Below are 12,940 nucleotides of genomic sequence, written 5' to 3' on the forward strand. Positions count from 1 at the left end.
AGGAAATAGATGAGATTAGGAATACAGGCAAGAAATTGAAATATCCTGACAGTGTATTAAACAATGCATTAGAAGCGACAAATGAGACTATGCATCAAAACCAAAAAGGACCTTACAACACAAAATATTTGCTTGTACTGCCCCACATTAATGATAATATGAAAGATATCCCCCATCTTCTTAAGAATTTTGGTGTTAATGTCGCATTTAAGAACAATAAAACAATGAAAAGGTACTTATGAAGAACTCTCCCGGCAATACTAAAGGGTATGTATATAAAATTCCATGTAAGTCTTGTGACATCTTGTATATTGGCCAAACGGGTAAAGCACTGGAAAAGAGAACAGAGCAACATAAAAAATGTGTGAGATATGCAAAGGGAAACAGTGGTATTTTTGTACATGTTAGTGAGAACAATCATGCTGTCAACTGAGAAGGGGAAGAAAGGATTGTATATTCTAATAACGCACTGGATAGGAATATCATTGAATCTAACTTTATAAAAGAAAGTTACAGCCATAATATGAATATCAGTCAAGGGATGTATAAACTTGATCCTTTAATATCAAAAGAAATTTGTAAATTGTTTAAATTTTAAGGTAGACAGGAGAGATGTATGGAAATAAGATTATCATATTTGTAAACACAGTACGGGGGCAGCAGTGCTAATAAGTTTATAACCCCGCCTCCCTGACACCTGTCGGTTGTGGATCCTTAGTCTCCTACGGCCGGTAAGCTTATCAGTATTGTTCCCTGAGAGTATATTATGATTTTTAGCCAAATGAGTTTTGAAGGCCACTCCTACCTTGACACCGGCCTGTGGGCGGATATGTAGTCTCTAACGGTTGTGTATGTTCGTCAGTACTGTTTCTGTAGCATATATATTTGTGACTTCTAATACTATGTATCAGTCCTTCGTCATTGGCTTGGAAGTAAAGTCGAAACCGGTCAGCACCGACACCCCATCTCTTATTTTTCATTTATGGTAATGTGTGATAAATGAATCACGTACAAAAGTGGTTATAATCATGTATATATATATATATATATATATATATATATATATATATATATATATATATATATATATATATATATATATATATATGTATATATATATATATATATATATATATATATATATATATATATATATATATATATATATATATATATATATATATATATATATGTTATATATACTGTATATATATATCTTTATATATATGTATATTTACATATATTATTATAACTTACAAGAAGTCACTGCACATCGTGCCTCCCCCCCCCAACCTAATTTGCCCTTTGTTTATTGAGAGTAGCGTCGCCCCAGCATGGCCGGTCGTAGTTGACCTAGATATCAGAGCAAAATTTATCAACATTTCGATCTGTCCTTCTTTTTACCTGGAACAGATATTGAGATGACATGGATAAAAAAAGGCAAAGATACAAGACTGAATGCCGCTCCCTCAAGCAGCTTAGCCCAACTAAGCTGCTTAAAACAACCTTTCTAAAGGCAAATTAAGCTGCTTGAATTGTCTTTCCGCAGGACACCTGGGAAGAGGCAACCGATCGCTGACCTCCTGACAAATGACACATCGTTTGCACGCGGCCCCAGTTATCGGCAGAATTTGCACACAGCACTGACACCCAGCCGCAGCCTTAAAAGGGAAAGACAGGAGATCTAAGGGGCAGTAAGCAGTTAGTCGTGTGAGCAGCAGACGTGCAGTAGTCGTAGGGGAGGCCGTTAGCCATACACGCGGGCGAGTGATACACTTGCTGAGAGGCTTTCTTCCCCCCCGTCCGACTCCAGACAACAGTCATCCACAAGGAACAGTGTGCATCGTCATTGTGATCGTCCTTCATCATCCTTCATCAGAGACCCGCTTCCCCTAAGGTAAAGTGCGAGTAATGACTTTTCAGTCACGACAGTTTGCTCTTTAGAAGGTTACCGGAGTGCCAGTATTTCACCTCTACCCTTGTGCCAGTTTATCCAGTGCCATTTCCAGTGTCCTGTGTTCAAATGTACAGTGGTCATTCATTCCTCAAGCTCTTGGCATCCTCAGTGCAGACTCGAGTCCTATTCTGTGTTATATTTTCCTTTACTGGCGTGTAATGTGTAAATTTCTCTTGCAGAGTGACCTATTCGCAGTGGACTCATCTTGGACTGTGCCTTGCCCTTAGTCAAGACTCCAGTAGAAGGATCTTCAGGTGTTGCAAGCCCTTTAACAATTTACTTATCCATTTTCCCTTCTAATGTTTTATTTTGGAAATATAGTTCCTTAATCTATCCCAAGTGTTTACATAACATTTCCTTATGAAGTAGAGCCTTCAGCTCCTAAAATCACCCCCTTTTTCTTTGTTTTTTACGATTTCCCTTAAAGTAAGTCAGAACTCCAAGGCCAATCAAATAAAAGTTCTGTTGCCGGCCTGTAAAAATCCATAAACCCAGGGAAATACGTAAAAATGGCGACCTGGCCTTAGATCTCGTCTTGCAGTTGCATTTTCCCCTCTATTGTTGCTTCCTTGCATTTGCAACTCACCAAATTAGTGATTAGCAAAGCTAAGCTGGGTGCGAGGCAAATTTCGAACCTGTTACCAACAGCACAGACCAAGAGAGTTCCATGTAAGTAATGTGTTTGTCTTAGCAAAATTTTTTTCACAATCGTGACTGTTCCTAGGAATTAGGAATAGGGACACATGTATTCACTGAGAAAAGAGAACCGCCGTATTAGATCTGTTAATGCATGCCTTTTCAGGATAGGTAGTTAGGAAATAACCAGTGCTAACCATTCTTTGCTTCGGGGAATAGTGCGAAATTCCTCCGTGTTAAATTTTACTTTGCATTTCGGATTAGCGAATTATTTAGGTGCGAATAAATTCCCACGTGGGACAAGACGAAATCAGCTTGCATTGCTGTGTCTCAGAATAGCTAGAATTTAAACTAGGTGTTAGGAAAGCGAATTTTGAACTCCGCTTCTAGGGGAAATTACGAGGTAATTTTTACTGTTATCTTCTCATCCCGGGAAATTCCCCGGAGTCCCAGACGGTTTATAAATAGACGGGTCCATTCACACAGAATCTAAAAATAACTCCGGTGAGTGTCAGACGATCTTCACCCCGCCCGGCCCCCCCCCCACCCCATGCCCGCACGAGTACCCTCTTTTTCATTCATTCCCGAGTAGTTTGTTGTTTTAGAACTGTCCCTACTTGAGCCACTCTCAGCAAAATTTTTTTTAGGGGGTTTTATCCCGTTAGTAATTTCTAAGTCCAAAGGAACAAATTGTATTTTCAAGTCTTATGAGACCAACCCAATTTCTCGGTCCTGAGGGACAGATCACAATTCAAGTCTTGAGAGACTCCACAAAAAATTCGTCGCATGAGGCAAGAATTTCTAATTCCTACGGGAAAACCAAAATCAAGTCCTTTTGAGACCTTACATTAGTGTATTTCACACACATCTAAGCCCTTACAGGACTGATCATTCCAGTTCTTTAGAACAACGCCTTAATTTCACGCTACAGCTGGCCAAGTCCAAGCGTGACATAAAATCCAGTTATGTCTTCCGAGACGCATATTAAAATTTGTTCGCTATGAACAACCACGTCATACTCAGACATGTTAAATTTTAACAGTCTCCTCAGACTTACTGATCAATTGTCTTATGCAGACAAATCCATTCTCCTTCAGTCTGAACAGTGTTTCAGATTCCTGCAATTGAGTCTTTTCAGACAACCTGAGTCTTCTCAGACATATTTGATTCGCTAGAGAGTCCAGTTCATATAACCATTATTTCAAGATGGCTACTGCCAGAACCCAACAAAATGAGGACTTCAAATTCTACATGCCCGCTGGAAAGGACATGGGACTATCAGGGCAAGCTCTGAGAGACTGGGTTCAAGAGAGAGTGGACGGTGCCAAGGCAGAGAGAGAGAAAGAAGGAATCGCCCAAGAGAAAAGAGAAGAGAAAGAACGGGAAGAACGGGAGAAAGAACGGCAGGAGAGAGAGAAAGGACGGGAAGAGAGAGAGAAAGAGAGGATGGAGTGAGAGCGGCAGTGTGCCCATGACCTTCAGATGTTAGAACGACAGAACGCCATCCCCCCCTCCTGCGGTGGGAATGGGTTCCCTCAGCCGAGCTCACTCGTTCATGCCAAAATTTGAAGAGATTTATGTGCATTGTTAAAGTAGTTTAATATTAATGTGTTGGAAGTATATAAAGTGAAGGTTCTTTCCATTTTCGTGTAGGGATAAAGTAAAGTAAAAGCTTTTCCATTTCTTGTCGGGAGAAGAGTAAAGTAAAGCAGCGGTGCCAACTTCTTTAATGTCAACATACAAGCCCGAATGAAGGCTCGTATGTTATCTTCCTTGGGGAGCTATTATAACTTACAAGAAGTCGCTGCACAGCTTGCCTTCCCCCCCAACCCCAACTTAATTGCCTTTTGTTTATTGAGAGCAGCGTCGTCCCCGCATGGCTTGTCGTGGTTGACCTAGATATCAGAGCAAAGTTATCAACATATCGATCTGTCCTTCTTTTTACCTGGAACAGATATTGAGATGACACGGATAAAAAAAGGCAAAGATACGAGACTGAATGCCGCTCCCTCAAGCAGCTTAGCCCAACTAAGCTGCTTAAAACAACCTTTCTAAGGCAAATTAAGTTGCCTGAATTGTCTTTCCACAGGACACCTGGGAAGGGGCAACCAATCGCTGACCACCGGGCAAATGACACATCGTTTGCACACGACCCCAGTTATCGGCAGAATTTGCACAAGGCACCAACACCTGGCCGCAGCCTTAAAAGGGAAAGACAGGAGATCTAAGGGGCAGTAAGCAGTTAGTCGTGTGAGCAGCAGATGTGCAGTAGTTGTAGGGGAGGCCGTTAGCCATACACGCGGGCGAGTGATACACTTGCTGAGAGACCTTCTTCCCCCAAGTCCGGCTCCAGATGACAGGTCATCCTCGAGGAACAGTGCGCATCATCATTGTGATCATCCCTCATCATCCTTCGCCAGAGACCCGCTTCCCCTAAGGTAAAGTGTGAGTAAAGACTTTTCAGTCATGACAGTTTGCCCTTTACAAGGTTACTGGAGTGCCAGTATTTCACCTCTATCCTTGTGCCAGTTTATCCAGTGCCATATCCTGTGTCCTGTTTTCAAGTGTAAAGTGGTCATTCATTCCTCGAGCCCTTGGCACCCTCAGTGCAGACTCGACTCCTATTCTGTGTTATATTTTCCTTTACTGGCATGTAATGTGTAAATCTCTCTTGCAGAGGGACCTTTTTGCAGTGGACTCATCTTGGACTGTGCCTTGCCCTTAGTCAAGACTCCAGTAGAAGGATCTTCAGGTGTTGCAAGCCCTTTAACAATTTACTTACCCATTTTCCCTTCTAATGTTTTCTTTTGTAAATATAATTCCTTAATTTATCCCAAGTGTTTACGTAACATTTCCTTATGAAGTAGAGCCTTCAGCTCCTAAAATCACCCCCTTTTTCTTTGTTTTTTACAATTTCCCTTTAAGTAAGTCAGAACTCCAAGGCCAATTAAATAAAGGTTCTGTTGCCGGCCTGTAAAAATACCATAAACCCAGGGAAATACGTAAAAATATGCATACATATATATATATATTTATATATATGCATGTAAACATATATAAATACATATGCATATATATACATATATATATATATATATATATATATATATATATATATATATATATATATATATATATATATATATATATATATTTATATGTATATATACACATCTTTATATACATATCTATATTTATATATAAACATGTAAACATATACTCATATATATATATATATATATATATATATATATATATATATATATATATATATATATATATATATATACATGAAGTGTACCAAGTACCTGGTTATTACATAACAAATCACAGAATTAAAAAATTTACCGCACGTCAGCCAGATATCTGAACTCTCATAACAATAAAAACTACGACTGAATACTCCAAAGGTAACAGTTATCCCTTAAAAAGCTTATTAATCGCATGAAAAACCCAACTAAGTTTATCAAAACAAGTGTGAGGTATCAAAAATTAAACAAGAAATATTCTAGAGTAAAAGAGCATCACTCCATCAAACAACTTCAACTGTTTCCCTGGTCATAATTTACTTCAGCAAAACTAAAGGAACAAAACATGTTTATTACTTTACCTTATGAACACAATTAATCCTATTCACTTGTGGTCCATAAATGAAACACTGTTTTTAAATATAAAAATTTATTTTTAAATTCAAAATTTATTAGAATTCGCAATCTGAAAAAATTTACTATTACTTGAAAACAACACAAAGTTTAAGTAATTATATCAATCAAGCAAAATATAAACTATTAAGAATTACACAAGATTTGAAAAGAAAATCTTAGTTAATGAAAATTAAATCAAGTATGCAATGTTAAATTATCAGGAAATATTTTAAATGCTAAGTAAATACATGTTAAATCACCAATGTATAAAATGTGAAAAATTGAGATTGCAAACACAAGAACACATGAAAATACACAAAAGATTTACCAATAACAATTTCACTAAGGCAAAGATTCTCTCAATATACCTTATATATACCATGGTATTAATAAGTAAAATTCACTTTACCTTACACAAGCTTGTGAAAGCTTTTGCAAAATCACCTGAAATGCAGCTGCTTAAGATTCACAAAACACACTTTTTTGTTAGGTGCCATTCACACTTTTCCTACATTCAGATCTCAAAAGCTAAGAATAATACCAGTGACCACACAAATATTTTATATTAATAATTTCTCTCTTTTGAAGAAAGAGAGAGAGAGAGAGAGAGAGAGAGAGAGAGAGAGAGAGAGAGAGAGAACCACAAGAACAGTCTTTGAAATCAGAATCAGCAAACTTTAGGATTCCAGTAGGAAATGAAACAATCAGATGACATCACTTCCAGAGTAAAACCTTTTGAATGTAATTGGGACAATTCATGTAACGTTGTGAAATTATTCATCTTCTTCTGGTATGAGACAAAGATTAAATGACTCGACTGCCATTCCCTCACTTGCTAACGCGTTATCTTTCGCAATGACAACTGAATCAAAACACGACATACAAAATCACGAGTACAGAACACATGTTGCTGGGAGACAAATGCACGATTGCATACTACATTATTATTAAAACGTATTACTAATACTAAATCATACTGCTAAGCTATCTAAATCACCAACTCTTTTGAAATCTGACATTACACTATATACAATATTTAAACAATTATTATCACTACACAGAACACATGACAACTAGAACAGTAAATACATCATAATCATGGAAAGATATATATTTTACAAAGCAATATCATGAATATATATATATATATATATATATATATATATATATATATATATATATATATACTGTATATATATAATATATATATATGCACTCATATGTTCTTTTGTTATATATTTGTCAGTCCTGGAGGTCATTATTTCATTTTTTCTTCATGTGTAGTGGAAAATTGCTTTTCCAGTTCTTAGTTTTCAATTCTTTTAATAAGCAAATATACACTTTTTTAAATAATAATAATAATAATAATAATAATAATAATAATAATAATAATAATAATAATAATAATAATAACAGTAGCTTTACATATTGTTGATTCTTATGATGAAATTTAAGCCGTAAATTGAAACACATTAAGTAACATCAACTCATTTGAAATAAATCTTTGGTAGAACTTAGTATTAGCTCCGTGTCGGGTATTTCCTTTAAAATTTACTTTTCCTATAGTATTTTGATTACTTATCAAGAATTTACCGTTTTTTTTTTTTTTGTCAGTCGACTGTAATTAACCTGTAATTAACCTCAGAACTGGTTATGTTTTTGTATGCTGGGCATCCTCGAATGCTATCGCTCATGCTCAGTGTTATAGGGGAACTTTTGGAAAAAAGTGGTTGCCTTTACCAGGGGTCCTGGTGGGCAGAGGCCCCCGGCTAAGTAACACAGCCTACTTTGTTAGGGTAGGTGAGGTTACGTTAGGTTAGTATGGTTTCTTTTATAATAGATTTCCTTAGCCAATCCCTTCTTGAATATATGGCTCCCTGATGACTTTTGTATTCGCGGAGCCATTCCATACAGTCCGTGCGGAGTTACTACTTAGAAATACCAAAACTTTTTTTCCATTAGCTCTCGAACAACATCAAGGAAGAAGCGAGTATCTCTGTTGGCGAAGCATTTGTCCCCTCCCTGTTATTTTTTTTTTTTTTCTGTATATAAGGTATCCCACAAAGTTACAAAGGGCTTCCATGAAATTTTATCGAAGGTTGGACTAAGGGTCATGAAGAATTGATCAGTTTTTGAGATGGATCCCGACCCGAATATTTGTTCTCGGCCTACTGAAAGCAGTTCCCCTTTCCCTTGGATGGCATAAAGGCTCGAACTGACGTCCACTTCACTCTAGGGACAGTTGTACAGTAACTATATCTTGGATAACGGCTGAACATTAATGCCAATCATACTGTCGCTGGGTAGTTGAACTGGACCGCTATCCAGAGTAAAATCCTTTAATTTACTGCTTTTTCATAATTTGGTAAGGAGAGGCATGTAGAAAATATCATTATGTTGCTCACCAAAGTGCCTCAGTGAACAATAAAAGATGGCTCAGCAAATACAAGAACAATATGAAGAAATAATGTTGTAGGTAAATACAGACAAAAATCAACAATATGAAGAAATAATGTTGTAGGTAAATACGGACAAAAATCTTAAAAAAGAAGAAAATAAAGCTGATGAACACGTCAATAATTACATACTTACTTGAACGCTAGATCACGAACGTCGGATATTTTAAGATGATTTTGGAACTGCTGGAATTCTCGTCCTACTTCCATTATCCCTGATTCTTCCCAGCTTCCATTCCTCACGAGGTAAGTCTGCCCTATCACCCAACCTCTAGGGTAAGGCTTCACTCCTTTTTTCACCTTATTCGGCCCTGAGTAAGATTATGGAAAGGGACAATCAGCCCTAATGGTCACTTGTAAATTTGACAAAAAAAAAAAAAACCACCCGGAAGAAAATATTTTAGTGAAAAGTGCCATTTGTATCAGTGCTGCCTATACTTGCAGGTATATTACTAGGTCTTTACGATTTCATCACAATAGTTGGTTGGATTAGAGTCAACTGACCCAAGGCCAGAAGTAAGCAGTTGAAGGAAATAAGAGGGCTAATTAATCATTGATGTCAACAGTAGAAATTCTCTTTTACTGTGGATTCGACAATAAATTTAACCTTATTTCTTACGCCGAAGAGACTGAAATGTTCTTAGAGTACTGAAGAGGACGAGATGTTCATTATTGTCCCCCAAAAAAATCGGTCTCACTAAAAAAAGAATGAAGAATACGCCTTGAAAAAGAGGCAAGTTGAAGATTCAAGATATCCGAATGAATATCAGGAATTCCTCTTTCTGTAAGTGAATGTTATGAGATTTCATACCATTTTGTTAAAATCACTTTTTGACAAAAATATATATATTGACGTACAACTGAATCTAAATTCATTTCATAACTTAATCATCTGTACTTTAGCCTATAGTCAGCCTCTCCACAAACTTCCAATCGAACCCAGTCCATCAGATACCTATTCAGACATCACGTAGAATGACAGACACAATGAATAGATAAAATGATCTGGGTTGGTTCCACACCAGGCATCTTATTCCCCTCTAACACCTTATCACCCTTAAGGGTGGCCTCAAGGCAAAAGGCTGTGGGCTGGCATAAGGCTATTTTTAACTAAAGCAACCATCCAACCAACAGGAAAAGAAAATAATGTTATTGATATCTTATCGTTTAGAGGTCATCTAACGCCATTCCAGTATACACAGAAAAGTCTTGCCTTATCGGGCAACTTTTACTTTTACTGTCTGAGAATTAGTTTGCATTTGGCAATCTTATATATAAAGCATATCAGAGCTGTACATACCCGCAAGTACCAAGCTAACGGCCTCTGTTCAAGTAGTGTGCTTACTCAGCTACCATGCCCATCCATACCCATGTGATAATAAAGAAATCTGGAGAACATTCCGAGAGAAAATGCCTTCGTCAAATGCAAAAAATAAAAGAAAGAATATAAGTAATCTTATAGATTTTCAGATAGAAGGACAAATAAATTAAACAGACCTGAGTAGTAGTCTACAGTAACATTATGCTTCCAGGTTTATGCGAAACTGCTACAGTATTTTGATTTGTATTGGATAATACTGTTATGAATATCATTCTGAAATAATGAATGTAATTTTTCTAAAGAAATAAATCCTGTAGAAAAAGCCTTCGGGATATAAATAACTTTCATAACAATGAGGAAAATAATTCATAAAAATATCTTTTATTATATATTTCAGAGACATAAATATATGAGATGCACACTATGCAAATGTTTCATTTAATGCTAATATCACTACTTAGTTTCTTGGGTAGGTAACTTATTAGATAATCCGCATGGATCACAGTTTTGTACAATAACAAAATAAATAAATATTCATTATTCGCAGCTCTTTCTAACACTTTTTTTTCTTCTTTGTTATATATTCATCCTAGTCTCAGAACAAATAACAATTTCACCATGATTTCATAACAGATATCAGTGATTTTTAATCCTAGTTTCAGCGGCCGTAGGGATCATAGCTGCCTTGATACGCGGGGGGTTTGCAGATATTCCTCTCCAGACACTCATCGAAGCAGCATTTGTCTCTGAAGTTGGGGCAGTCGTTGTCTCTATGGCAATGGACGCCAGAGGCACTTCCCAGCCCTATGGAGACGCACACGTGTCTGAAGCTCGCTGGACAGAAACCTGGACGACGGTCGGAGTTATGTGCTGGAGAAGATGGGCGCTAAGTGAGAAAATAAATAACAATAAAGATTATAATAAAAGGAGAACAAAATCAAAAACATAGACTCTGATAATGCCAGGATTAATGACCGCTAAAGAATGCCACATGACGGTGGACAAAGTTTGCGTCTACCACTGAATCTTGCAATAGACCTCATGTTCAAAATAACACAAAAACCCACTCAATAAGAATAACTGAGAAAATCTTTAAAATTTCATTCTCCATTCAAACCTAAAACCGTAGAGAAAATCAAATAATAACGCAATATAGTACCTTTAAAATGGGCAGCTATACTCCTGTGTTTTCAATTCAGAATATTTATAAATAGCCCGTGAATTTCGCAATATAATCCGAATGGCTACGTCTCTTCACTGACATCTGAGGTAACATTGCAAATTTGCCCAACATTACGAAAGAAATTAATTTAAAAATGGTATGAATAATTGCATTAATTTACTAATTAAATGGAGATGCATTCACGTTCATCTGAAATTATAATCACGAAAATATATTGGTAATAAAATGGAAACAGAAAATAAAGTCAATATGCAAGACTGACTGTGTTATGAATTTGTCAATAGTTGTACAAGACCAAAAGCAGATGCCTCCAGGGAAAACATGGGACGTGCTATGAACTACTTACGATAATGTCCAGGATATCCACCGTGCCCTGGATAGCCACCAGGGTATCCTCCATGCCCAGGGAATCCTCCCTGTCCTGGGTATCCACCAGGCCCTGGGTACCCTCCATGTCCTGGATATCCCCCATGTCCAGGGTAACCTCCTTGCCCTGGGTATCCTCCATGGCCTGGATATCCTCCATGCCCAGGGTATCCTCCATGCCCAGGGTATCCTCCATGCCCAGGGTACCCTCCATGCCCTGGATACCCACCTCCTATGGGTCTTCCACCTATGGGTCTTCCACCGATGGAACCACCTATGGGTATACCACCAACAACAATCTGACCTTGTATTCCATGACGAGGCGCCCTGCACAGAGAAAAAAAAAGGTTTAGAGTGTACACACACACACACACACACACACACATATATATATGTGTGTGTGCGTGTGTGTGTTTGTAGATAGATAGACAGATGTAGTAATGACGATAATACATACAAATACTATTAGCCTGTGGAAAAAGTTGCAAAAAAATACATTGGTTTCAGATTTACTGGTTATTTATGTGATAGAGTGAGCCATCTCTACTAGAAATGCCCACTTCTCCCTCCGTGGCTCCTGGATCGGAGAAGTACAGAACGGTGTCTTGTTCCAGAGAATCCACGCCCAGTTCCTCAGAATCGTCACCTCTCACAGCGGTGGATGCCACCGCTACTGCTAAAAGTATCCAAAGATGCATCTGAAAAAGAAGAATAGAAACTAAGAACGTTACCGACTCTCTAAAATGTATTACTATTAAACAGAATTGGATTGAGACCCAGCACAATTCTCTCTGGTGCAAAGTAGAATCTTCTGTTGTGAAATACAAGTCATGAAACGGGAAAAGATCGCTGTCTGTATTTGAAGAAAAATTTTTTGATGCACTTGTATTTAGATTCCTGTTGAAATAAAATAGTACAAGCCCACACTTATATAAGCCGGGTACTAACTTTACGTGCAAATCTCATCAGAAGGAAGAAGCTGCTCCTCGCTGACTGTCTTTCGTGCAAAAGAAAGTTGCCCGATTTAGCAACGACGCATGTCGGAGTTCCTTTTTATGTTGGTCCCAGACCGCCTCTCTTTCCCAAAGAGTTTCCAACTAGCCGGAACCCAAAATCCTTTTTATCACCCTACCCTGAGACCTATCATCTTATATATTATGAAGTATCCTAAAGAATTCCGACCCTTAAGTTTTTCTGCCCTTTTCTAATTTATCTTATTTCTACCGCAGATATGCCAGGTTCCAGTTAAATAGGAAAATACATTCAACTCACTGCCGACTCCTGTCTTCGGAGCAAACCTGTTATGCATGGATACCAGTTCACTTTTACGGTACAACAGGACATACAAGAACGAGGAAGTTGCTATGTGGCCTACAG

General features: G+C 37.5%; 1 protein-coding gene across 2 annotated transcripts; it reads right to left on the bottom strand.

Moving 5' to 3' along the window:
* Nucleotides 1–10,389: 10,389 nt before the first annotated feature.
* Nucleotides 10,390–12,651, bottom strand: LOC136843724 (uncharacterized). 2 transcript variants are annotated; one of them, XM_067112358.1, is made up of 4 exons: nucleotides 12,512–12,651; nucleotides 12,077–12,261; nucleotides 11,544–11,890; nucleotides 10,390–10,884 (listed from the first exon to the last, which is right to left on the bottom strand). In XM_067112358.1, the coding sequence occupies exons 1-4, from the start codon at nucleotides 12,527–12,529 to the stop codon at nucleotides 10,673–10,675; spliced, it is 762 nt and encodes a 253-aa protein (XP_066968459.1). In that variant the 5' UTR covers nucleotides 12,530–12,651; the 3' UTR covers nucleotides 10,390–10,672. The 2 variants fall into 2 exon arrangements, with proteins under 2 accessions (XP_066968459.1, XP_066968460.1); XM_067112359.1 differs by having other exon boundaries at nucleotides 10,390–10,900.
* Between the last annotated feature and the right edge of the window lie 289 nt (nucleotides 12,652–12,940).

The sequence above is a fragment of the Macrobrachium rosenbergii genome, chromosome 12 (genome assembly GCF_040412425.1).
Source record: "Macrobrachium rosenbergii isolate ZJJX-2024 chromosome 12, ASM4041242v1, whole genome shotgun sequence".
NCBI lineage: Eukaryota > Metazoa > Arthropoda > Malacostraca > Decapoda > Palaemonidae > Macrobrachium > Macrobrachium rosenbergii.